This window comes from Pristiophorus japonicus, chromosome 13, assembly GCF_044704955.1.
Source record: "Pristiophorus japonicus isolate sPriJap1 chromosome 13, sPriJap1.hap1, whole genome shotgun sequence".
NCBI lineage: Eukaryota > Metazoa > Chordata > Chondrichthyes > Pristiophoridae > Pristiophorus > Pristiophorus japonicus.
In genome coordinates this window covers 149,799,184-149,811,470 of record NC_091989.1, presented here as the reverse complement: position 1 = coordinate 149,811,470, position 12,287 = coordinate 149,799,184, and the positions used below count along the sequence as shown (strand labels likewise).

General features: G+C 45.7%; 1 protein-coding gene across 18 annotated transcripts in view; it reads right to left on the bottom strand.

Annotated features, from left to right (window-relative positions):
- The window catches only part of banp (BTG3 associated nuclear protein), a 392,933-nt gene that overhangs the window by 216,116 nt on the left and 164,530 nt on the right, over window positions 1-12,287 (bottom strand). For all 18 annotated transcript variants that reach the window (XR_011596362.1, XM_070898117.1, XM_070898113.1 and 15 more), the window contains one exon: window positions 4,645-4,884. Coding sequence is in view for 17 of the 18 variants with exons in the window: in XM_070898117.1 (XP_070754218.1) it covers window positions 4,645-4,884 (240 nt within the window). In the remaining variant the exon portion in view is untranslated. The remainder of the gene's footprint in view (window positions 1-4,644; window positions 4,885-12,287) is intronic.

Below are 12,287 nucleotides of genomic sequence, written 5' to 3'. Positions count from 1 at the left end.
GCTAACCTTGGTACATTGCAGCAGTTCGCCGATGGTGATGATTTGGACACCTTTGTGGAGAGGCTCGACCATTTCTTCACAGCAAACGACCTGGCAGGCAATAATCCGGCCACACTGGCTGATAAGCGCAGAGCTATCCTGCTAGCCAGTTGTGGACCCACCGTCTATGGCCTCGTCAGGGACTTGCTGGCACCAGCGAAGACAACTGCCCAAGACGTACAAGGAGCTTGTAACGCTGATCCAAGAACAACTCAAGCCCAAAAAGAGCATCCTCACAGCCAGACACCGGTTTTAGACTCACTGATGGCCTGAAGACCGGGAAATCGTGAAATATGCTGCAGACCTCAGGAGGCTGGCGGCACCATGTGATTTCGGCGACCACCTCACCGAAGTGCTGCGGGCTATTTTTGCCTTCAGAATCGGCCATAAGGGCCTTCTTCACAGGCTCCTATCTGTGGATACCACAGTCACACTGCAGAAGCCATCACCATGAGCCAGGCATTCATGACCTCGACCTGTGGCTCGAGGCGGATGACTCATCCTCAGGACTCAAACCCGATAAGTACTGTACACAGAATGGCGCCTTTTAGAGGCTGGACTGTAGAACATGAATCTTCTCAGAGGAGAGAGAATAGGCCCCCGAGTCCCTTAACTCAGAGTCCGCCGAGGGGTGCTAATCGAGTAGCACCATGCTGGCGTTGCGGAGGGAATCACAGGGCTCACCAGTGCAGTTTTAAGGACTGTGTGTGTAAAGGCTGCAGCACAAAGGACCACCTCCAGCGAATGTGTAAAAGAAACATGACTCACTGTGTTGATGAAGAGTCTGCAGATGGCCATGAATCCAGAGTGGATTATGAAGCGATAGTCAGAGAGGCAGCTCAGCCCCACGATGAGGTGTATGGCATGTTTACCTGCACCACAGAATGTTCCCTCGTTGAGGATGGAAGTTGAGATAAACGGCGGTCCAGTCTTCATGGAAGTGAACACAGGGGCGGGCCAGTCAGTAATGAATCAAGAAGCTTTTGAGAGGCTATGGGGCAATCAAGCTGAACGACCCAAGTTGGTCCCGGTTCAGGCAAAGCTGCGCACCTACCCCAGTGAACTTATCCCAGTCGTTGGTAGTGCGGATGTAAAGGTACTCCATGATGGCACAAGTTACCACTGTGGATTATTGCAGGTGATGGACCAACACTACTCGGAAGAAGGTGGATGGAGAAGATCCATTGGAGCTGGGAAGATTTCATCCCTCCAGCGATCGACGTCCCCTGCGCTCAGAGACAAAGCAAGCCCTAGCTGAGGTTGGATCCGGCACCAGAGAGCAGACCAGCACAGCACCCGAGGCACAGACTGCTCAGCACGACTGTGTGGAGATGATCTAGCTGAGACGACCTGAACGCACCTTCCGGGTTTCAGTGGCAGGACTCCTGAGGAAGAAAATCGGATCCAAAGGCGACTTCCCAGCCTCGGTGGCAGAACCCAAGGAGAAGAGGATCACAACAGTCGACATCGTGGATGGAAGAAAGATGGCGCCCAAACCACGAGGTGAAGCGTTGAAGAAAAAAATGGTGGCAGCCAGATCATGAGGTGCAGCGCTGATGGAGCAACACGTGGCACCAAGCGAAGAACATAGCAAGGCTCTCTTAAAGGAGGCCAGCAACCCACCACACTTAAAGGGACAGGTCCACATTCTCAATCAATGCAATAGCAACTGTGAGTTAAATGTAAAGCTTGCAATTGATGATCAGAGTTTTATATATGTAATAAGCAAAGAAAAGTCGTGCGATTGCGATCGGAGCTACAGTTTATCCACAATGAGTAATAAAACATTGTGCGATGTAGGATTTCAACTGCATTCAGTTAATGTAGTGGGCAAACACCCATCGAGAGCACACAGGTCCAGCGAGCTACCCTATGCTGTCGCCTGCGTCCCCAGGACCAGAGTGATGCACCTCGGAGCGTGGCCACAAGCAGCTAAAACAGACAAGCTGCAGAGCAAGCGATCTCAGGAGGGCAACAGCATCGATACCTTGCCCTTGATCGGCTCCACTTCTCGGACACCCGATGGCACCAACCGCCATGAGCCTGAAAGAGCAAACCGCAGCAAACCGCGCTAAGGCGCAGCCCCCAGACCCTATCGCCACCAAGGCTACACCCGGGAATGAAGGGTCACCCCCAACGGTTCTCCCAAATGGGACTGGGACCAACCAGGATCCCAAACCAAATAACGCCCAGGCAAGCGAGTCAGCAGTTCCCTGTGCACTGCTAGACGACTGCTCCTCAGGGAGCAGCAGCGACAAAGGACAGGGAGGTCACAGGCATCTGTGAGCCTGCCCGACGCTCAGAGCAACGGCAAAGTTTCCGAGAGCGGGCAACTTGAGCCAACCGGGTTCCCACTGCCAGCACTGGGCACCGTGCTGCCACCAGACTACCTGGACACCAGCCAGCAGTTCTGGTACTAGTTTGTCCTCACGCACCGGTGCTGACACTAGCACTGATTCCAAGTATGTATCAAGTATGTACCTCACCAGTCAAATGTATTTGCCTCACAACTGTACCACAAATGTAATTATGTAAATGCAATTTTTTTTCCGGACTTGAATGTAATGAGCCACCGACATAATCTATATGTAAGGGGGGAGGGAATGGAGTGGTCATGGACGCACAATCAGAAGCCACCAGCACCTCTACTGCCAACGAAACACCAACTACTCATCCAAGATGGAAACGACCCTCCACGGGTCAACCAGATAGAGCTAAGCCCAGAGCACAGTCAATGCATGAAGGCGATTTGCACTAAGGACTTGGGGGAGAGTGATGTCATGTATCCAAACATGTTTACTGCTTGTACTATTACATATGATGTGCCACCAGAGAGCACTACTATGGGAAACTTGTACATCAGCTGTATGGTCACTAAAGTGTGCCACCAGAGGGCACTGCAGTGGGAGACTTATAGGTTACCTATACAGGTGTGCCAGCCCTAGTATAAAAGACAGGCCACCATGTGTGATACTCACTCTGGAGCAACATTAAATGGACTAAAGTCACTACAGTTCAAGTACAATACATTGCCTCGTGGAGTCACTATCAGAGCATCGAAAGACATAACAGTCAACACCTTCACCGAGGCATACGAGAGCATGGGCCTTACGCTAAACATCCATAAGACAAAGATCCTCTACCAACCTGATCCCGCTACACAGCACTGCCCTCCGATTATCAAAATCCACGACAAGGCCTTGGACAACGTGGACTATTTTCCATACCTCGGGAGCCTACTGTCAGCCAGAACAGAAATTGCCAATGGGGTCCAACACTGCCTTCAGTGCACCAGCGCAGCCTTCAGTCGTCTGAGGAGGAGAGTGTTTGAAGACCAGGACCTCAAACCCAGCACCAAGCTCAGGCACACCAACGTCTATGTTCTTGCTCAGGCCAACATCCCCATCGTCGAAGCATTGACCACGCTCAATCAGCTCCGTTGGGCGGGCTACATCATCCGCATGCCCGACACAAGACTCCCAAAGCAAGCGCTCTACGCAGAGCTTCGACGCGGCAAGCGAGCCCCAGGTGGGAAGAGAAAACGCTTCAAGGACATCCTCAAAGCCTCCTTGACAAAGTGTAACATCCCTATCGACTCCTGGGAATCCCTGGCCCAAGGTTGCCCAAAGTGGAGGAAGAGCATCCAGGAAGACACTGAGCACCTTGAGTCCCATCGCTGAGTAGAAGCAGAAGCCAAGCATAGACAGCGGAAGGAGCGTGCGTCAACCCAGGCTCCCTAACCACCCTTTCCTTCAACCACTGTCTGCCCCATCTGTGACACAAACTGTAGGTCCTGCATTGGACTCCTCAGTCACCTGAGAACTAAGTTTTAAAGTGGAAGCAAGTCATCCTAGATGCTGAGGGACTGCCTATGATGATGAGTTTTTGTAAGAGCTGTGACCTGTTAGAGATTGAACAAAGCCACTAATGAGGTTCATGATTTTTAAGAGTTTGACTGATTGTCTCATGACTTGAGATGGTGGGATGGCAATATGTCATGACTGTATATATGCTTTTAAGTGGTTGCTGTTGCTGTTCTAAAAGTTGTTATTATAAAATTTGCCCCCACAAAAAAAGGTCACATTCAAAGGAGTTTGTGGCCCGCTCAATATAAAAAAAAAATTGAGGGAACATTGGCTATAAACCAATCTGAATTTTCTCAAATTATCCAAAACTGAATAGCTTTTTCCCTTTGTAATAAAGTTTCCAACAAATTGGCTAACGCACCTAAACTATGAAGAAATATATAGCAATGTACTGCAATGTATTGATCACACGATTCACCCTTCACACTGCTATAACTACATTTAAATTATGTTAATAGCAAACAGTCTACACTTACTACTGCAGAGAAGTTGATGGGCAGTATGGCCACCATGGAAAATATACTTTCTGTCTCATATTATGGTAGTTTTTAAATACAAGTTATTGTTGTTGTTGTAGTATATCTTCTAACTAATCAACAGGTCAAAATTCATGTCATAAACCTTGGAACCAACTGTACCCCATTTATCTGCTCTCCGTGTAAGAGCAAGTTTGGAGATATATAACTATACATGGAAAATAGTAGTTTAACAATAGATAAATAAATATCACAATGCTTACATCTAATTCCGTAGATCATTAGAGGGTCCAGCTGCTTTTTGCCATGTTTTCCTTGCCCTGAGAGATTGGATACAGCTTGTATCTCACGATGGAACAGGTAGTCCAAGAGTGTCAATGCCATTTTTTCAGCTGTTCTACAATTTGTGGCAACATGTAGCATGTCAGCAGGAGTGATAGGACACCTGACTCGCATCTCAGCATTATTCTCATCCCCAAGCCACGTTCCACTAGGGTAATCCTCTGGAAACAAAATGCATTATAGTCATTTATCATATTTGCAGTGTTAAATAACGTGAAGAACTGGGCCAAATAATATGTCGTCTATTAATTTTTTGATGTTCTAGACTGAATACTGGCATGAAAATGTCTATATTTCATTGGAAAATCTGGGACTCACAATTTTAAAATTGCTTTGGAATCCACTAACCAGTTTATAACAAATTATAAGGACACTTTATATTTTGAGATGGTTACTTTTTTTAAAGAATACAAATATTCACCACGCAATTTCCATTCTGACAATCACATGCTTCTGAGGAAGATAAATTCTACCATGCATCATGTTTATGAAGTAAATATTAAAATGTCTTCTGCACTAGTAATAGTCCAATTCAATCAATGGGGCCGAAATTGCCACTTTCCTTAAGGCCTGGGCCACGCTGCGCAGTGTAATGGCCGCCGATTTTTCATGTAATGGCTGCCATTTTGAAAATTCCGTTCCTGCGGTATCCTGGTGGTGACCCGCTCTCCCCCGCCCACCGCTCCGCTGCTGCTGATCCATCCGAAGTGCGTCATAAGAGTGTGCACCGCCGATGTTCCTCTCGATGATGAAATTCCACAGAAGAAATCTTGCTCTTGCCACACATTGCCAAAAGCAGCCTTTTTCTGCTGATGCAGTAAGGTTGTAGGCCTTCTAAATTGCGGCTCCCATTAAAGGGGAGAACCTACTGCCATTGCCGCCATGTTTTTTTTTGTCAGTCGACTGCCATGCCAGGCTGACAATTATGCACCCGGATTGGCACCCCCTCTTAGACAAAACCCCCCTGGTGGCCCATTGGACCGAACTTAAATAATCACGCAGGCTCTTCCCTTTAAGGGAAGAGGAAAGCCGTGGTGACACGGCACCCTGATGATGTTATCAGCGCTACGCTGATGACTGACAGAGGCGGTCACTCCGCCCGCCTCCAACTTCCGCCCCTCTAGAGTGTGAACTTCCACTCACCACCGCATATCTGGCCCCATTATGACCAACTTGCGGTCCGCCGAAAAAGAATGCCAAAGAGCGAAAATTCGCTCAAGGCCACCGCATCCACTGCGCCGGTAAAAATATGAGAAACAGGATAGGTGCGCCCCGTTTCCAGCGGCGGGCAATTTCGGCCCAAATATGTTTAAAACAAATAGAGTTTGTGTCATAAAATAGTTAAACTCCCCTGATTCATGCATCACATGATGTGGTAGTGAGTCAGGAAGGTTCCAGTTCAACACTGAGTTCGCTGATATCACTGGACTTGCAATGATATAGTCCATCTGTAAATAATAAGTGCTACATTCGTCTCAGTGTCCAAGCCTGGGAAGGGGTAGAAAAGCAGCCACGGTTATCTTTTCCTGATCGTTGAACTATGACCCTTTTTAGAAAGTATACATATGGCATAATACGGGGATAGGCTTTTTTGATACTGAATAACCTAATAACATGTACTGTTTAGGGTTACACAAGAATACTAAGCTAGGTTAATATCAGAAGTTTTCTGATGCCTCTGCAGCCACACCCAATGTGATGAAAAAGAAAGGCCATATTTCCTATCATAGGAAAGCCTTTATGCTTTTTTACTTTGCTGATCAGTTCAAATTGAGTTTACTGCAATAAGCAGTATATTGATATACAATAGGCAGACCCAAATCATGGGCCCCAATATTTACAGGGAGGTGCAGGTGAGGCTCAAAATAGCTGAAGATCCCGGCAAAGCCGATATCAACGGTAGGACCTCAGTACCATTTTTTAGCTCCATTCCCCACCCGCAAGACAGCCAAATGGTCAGCCTGGCCAGCAGGAACACCATGGCAGGAGGCCACAGCTGGGACCCCAGCAATCGGGGCTGGTCGGCGGTAGGAGAGGCCCACGATGGAGCCAAATCAACGTTGCATGCTGATTGACGCCATGATCTGCCTACTCTGCATACTTCCAGTGGCTGCTCTCCGTGCGGCGCTAACACTCTCGTCAATATAGTGTCCATGTGACTCGCAACAGAAGTGTGCACCGCGGACACTGTTTTAGACTCTAAGGCCACTCGTAGCGCCCAAAAAACGGGCGCTATGGATCCAAATTTTGCTCCTATGAAGTCTGGACTTCAACTGCAGCAGTTTGAAGTGCAAACTGAAGTCCCATCCTTCAGCTTCATGTTCTAGAAAAGAATGTTCTTTACGTAACTTCTCTGGTCATAAATAGTCCTGTCTTTTCTAATTTTCACAAAAAAGTCACTATGAGCATAAATGGTGTTCATTGCTTAAAACTCATGCTTTTTCACTAAAATAAGTGGGGACAGAAATTTCACTTCCATATCATATTTAATCATTTAGAAGAACACTCAAAAGCTTATCGCTCACTGAAAATTTTGCCAAAAATATCATTGGTATGACTTGTGATGTGAATGTTGAAAACAACTCAAAATTTTTCATAATATTTTGCAGCACCTGACTGCATGCTTTATGATACGAGCATGACAGATTTCAAAATAAGCAACAAGCCAAATATATTCAGGTACTTAATGGTAGGTTCGGTTATCAGTGCAATATCAGCAACATTTTTATAGCTGTGTGAGATGTTATACTCCCTCCACCCAGCAATAATGAATGACAAGAAGGCAGAAGAGCAAGCATTATTTTATAATTATTCTGCCATTTCAGTGAAAAAGATCAAAGATTACCTCTTGCTTAGATCAGTAAGATATGAACTGCACTTTTGGTGCCAACAAAAAAAAAATCTTACATGGCATCAATATAAAAGATGCTGTGCTATACAACTGCAATGCATCTTACAGTTGAAGGTACTCCCAATTCATTTTCTTGATTGTCCCCATCACAACAAGAAACAGCCTGTTTCATCATACTTTTAAGCTGCTTCTTGTGTAAATAACAACTTTTAAAAGGCATTTATGCCATAATCAATCCTAAAATGATAGCCCTGCGATTTGATGTTTTCATAGAAATTCTCACTGCATTAAAATGTCAGACAGCTTAATCAGGATAGGTTCTTCACCCCGAAACAATATTCCTCATTCTCCAAATAGTTACCCTCCACAAGATTATATCCTTCAATACAGTATGTGGAAGACAAAAAATAGAAACCCGGTGATGATGGGGTAGATTTTGGCTGAGCCCGTTTTTCGGCGCACTTACCCGAGTTGCACCGCTTAAGTAGGTCCGGAGATGCTCCGGAAAATTTTTTTTCAACTTTGGCCGCTGTCTGGCCTCTTCACTGCAGTCGCGCAGTGTGGCCAGTCGACTCGAGGAGTGCAGCCTGCGTTCTGCACTGGAAAATGTGCCGGGACATCTGCACATGCGCAGTGGAGATTAGTGATGTCTGCACATGTGCAGTAGCGCTGTGCGTTGGCAATCGGTCATTACAGATCGGGCACTGTTCTGAAAACAATAGCCAGCTCCTCCTCTGAGGACGGTTACTGAGGCACAACAGTGAACAGAGACAGATCAAGACTTTTAATAAGGAGGTCGGATGAAATGAGTTTTGTCTTTACCCAGCAATTCTTTCGCTGCCAAATGACATCAAAGTAAAATACAAGCTTTTTATATTCCATTTAACTTTGCTAATCCTCATCTGGCAATGCTTTTTCCTGACACTGGATGCCCAAAATGTAGAAGTTTTGTTCCCTTTCCCAGCACTAAGCAGTAAATAAGGTGGATTTTAATGATAACATTTTAAAGGCTTGATAATGCCCCGATGCCGGCCAGTTCGATCGCTCCAGCCCTAGCCCAGGCTGAGTGGCCTCCCTGTTCATTCTCCCGCCCCCAGCCCAGGCCGAGTGGCCTCCTGGTGAGTTCTGTGAGTTCTCCTGCCTGCCGGTGAGTTCTGTGAGTTCTCCTGCCTCTAGCCCTGGCCGAGTAGCCTCCTGGTGAGTTCTGTGAGTTCTCCTGCCTGCTAGTGAGTTCTGTGAGTTCTCCTGCCTCCCGGTGAGTTCTGTGAGTCCCGGGCAGAGTGCTGAAGATAGGACTTTACTTTTTTATTTCTTATTATTTTAATTGTGTGAAGGAAGGATGGATTTGCAAGTCTGTTCCCTAAGGCTTGGTTGGTTCAGGTCCAGGTCCTCTCCGCTTCCCGCCCCTAGCCCAGGCCGAATGGCCTCCAATGTACTTACCTGCGCCAATTTCTTTAACTCTCCACAAGGGTTTTCTCAAGTGGCCACATACACTGGACTAAGTAGAAATAGAGTAACTATTAGCTGGCCAAAGTTGCCTAAATGGCCAAAACTGGCATAGCTGGCTGGTAACGCTCCCTTTTGAGAAAAAAAAACTAACCTAAAAAAACATAACTAATTGAGTTACGCTGATGCAAATTGATTGGGGAAACTGGGGATTTTTAACTTAAGCCAGAAAAAGCAGCTTACTCCAAAAAAAAAACGAAGCAACTCCTGGCCAAAATTGAGCCCATTGAATGGGGAAATGCTACCCCTAACCTCTATTATTGGAGCAATACTACATTGCTACAAGAGATAAAATTCTATACAAAATGTCAGCAGACAAAATGTTTCAAAACAATTCTAAAGTTTTAAAGATGACAAAAGATGACTGAAAGAGATCATTAATCATTCAGCTATCTCTTTTAATATCATTTAATGCAGATATATAAATATGGTTCTGGTGGCTAAGGAAAAATATCTGCCAAACAAATTAGATCTATATTTATATATCTTGCCAAACAAATTAATTTCTATAGGCACAAAATAACTTCTCAGTTTCTCCATCTAATACATCTATTCGAGAATTATTTTCACACAACATTACACGCGTTTGGAAGTCAAGCAAGAACTTTTCAGCATCTGTTATGGTTGAAGTTCACGTTTTAGCACTGGTGTAGCTCACTCCAGTAAATGTGAAAAGTGAATGTTAAATAAACAAATGTTTTATCTTTCCATTTTCCATCCTTCCTGAATCTACAAATTCTGATACTCTTAGATACCTGATATTATGCCCTATAAATCATTGTTTCGATATCCATTTCAAAGAACTTGCATTAAGAATTGACCTTTGTGAACATAATACTGAATAACATTTTAGTCAGATGTCTATATTGGTGGGATAAGCCAACTGTTCAAATTTACACGGCTACCATCTTATAATAGAGAACACAATCACAATATCTTATCAATATTAATGATAGAGGACACAGCCAGTGGATCACAGGCAAAAAGTTTGACAATATGTAACAAAACCAAGAGATTAGCGGCTGAGAGTCTGGCGGTGCACATTGTAGCCAGATGCTCATTAGGCGAGCATTAGGATCAAAAGATTATACGGATAAAGTCAGAAGAGCATTCAACAGGGTTGGCTTAACAAAGCATAATTCCTTGAATTCACATAAGCAGATGTGGGGAATAAGATGGGCAATGATGAGTCTGGAAACAGAGTAAATACAATATGAGGATCCAGAGATTCATTGGAGTAAATCCACTTTATTAGCCTGGAATTCGCTGCAATGGTGACGTTGGCAAATAAATGCCAGAAAAGTTAGATCATTGTGCTTCCCGATCCAAATTCACACCATTATTTGCTGGAAAAATAATTAGAATACAACGGCGCGAATATAGCTGTGACTTAGATGGGGCGCAGCCTATGGCTACCTTTGCAGTAACGGGAAGGAGCAAATGTGTTCGGAGTGTTGGGAGCACTGATAAAGTGCAACATCCCTACTGACACCTGGGAGTCCCTCGCCAGAGACCGCCCTTAGTGGAGGAAGTGCATCCGGGAGGGCGCTGAGCACCTTGAGTCTCATCACTGAGAGCATGCAGAAATCAAGCGCAGGCAGCGGAAAGAGCGTGCGGCAAACCTGTCCCACCCCACCTTTCCCTCAATGACTATATGTCCCACATGTGACAGGGACTGTGGTTCTCGTATTGAACTGTTCAGCCACCTAAGGACTCATTTTAAGAGTCCGAGGGACTGCCTATGATGATGATGATTCTCTCCCAAAATAGTTCACCTCAAAACTGAAGCAAAAGTAAACGTTTTGCAGGGGGTCAGCAGGCGTGATTGGTGGCGGGGGTTGAGTGCGAAAATGTTTTCTTCCCCCGCTGTGCGCCTTTACCAAATGTTGGTCTGTCGGTACTGAGCAATTAAAATCATTAATGGCTTGTTTACAGCCACTGAACAATGTTTTTTTCCCAGCCTTTTGAATTTGATAGGTTGCCCACCAGTTTCTCACTGTGTCTAGACCTTTTCTGTGAAGCTGAGGCAGAAGGTCAGTGGCCATTGAATCAACTGATGAGGTGAGAGCTTCAAATGTCAAGTCAAAGTTCCCAGCTGATTGAGTAAAGTTCCTTTTACCACTAGCTTCTCTTAACTGCATTACCACTACAGATTCAGAATGCTGCAAGTCTTTACACAAGTATCCATCCAGTCTGACCTCATTACCTCTCCCACCAGTGACAGATCGCTTCTGTCATCTCTACTTCACCTGCCATCTATTCCATCAACATGGGTGTCCTTGAAACTCTCTCACCTTGGTCCCCAGAATCCCACCACAGTCAGTGCCAAACACCAGCATCACCAGGCACACCAGTAGCATCAACAACACCAACCTTTTCCGCAATCAACTGATGCTGCATAGGACACAGGGCATCAGCGCCCGATCACATTGCTGCCTGGGAGGCCAGGGATGGCCACAGATTTACTTCACTTGACGTTGTACACCCTGGCTGCCAAATGGTAAGCCAGGTTGGCACCACCTCACACCAACACCATAAAGCATCCCTACAATTCCCAAGCCATTCCTTTCACACTCATCACCATTGCGGGGGGTACTGTTATGTCTCACCATTCACTGGAACTCACTAAGACACTTCCAAAGATGCACACAAATCTGTCCAAGAACGCAATGTATTGAAAATAAAGGTTTCAATGTTTGACACCATATTAACAGAAAATTTACATGAACATTGCATAAAATAACCAAGTGCCTACCCTTGTATGTTGTTCGTTGATATGATTGCACTATGAGAGTGAGGGGTAGCTAGTGAGATGGGGATGTGATAATGTAGACAGAGAGGGATGGGTAGAGGTACAAGGTAAGTTGATGTGAGTAAGAATGTGCAGGAGTAGGGTAGAGTGATGGGGATGTGGCGAGGCACAGCAGGATGAGGTTGAATGTGGTTGTGTACTAACGTTTCGTGATCGACTGAGGTTATTGAAATGTTTGCGGCACTGCACCCAGGTCCTCCTTACCACATCCCTGCTGGTGCCCTCCTCTGCAATCTGCAACCAGGCTGTGTTCATCTCCTAGGTAGGTCTCTTCCACCCATGGGAAGAGAGGAGGACCTCGCTGTGTGCTGTAACTCTCTCCACAAGCATATGGATGGAGTCATGGAAGAGCCTTTATGCAGCTCTGCACCTCTGTGCAGTGCTTGTCAGTGTGT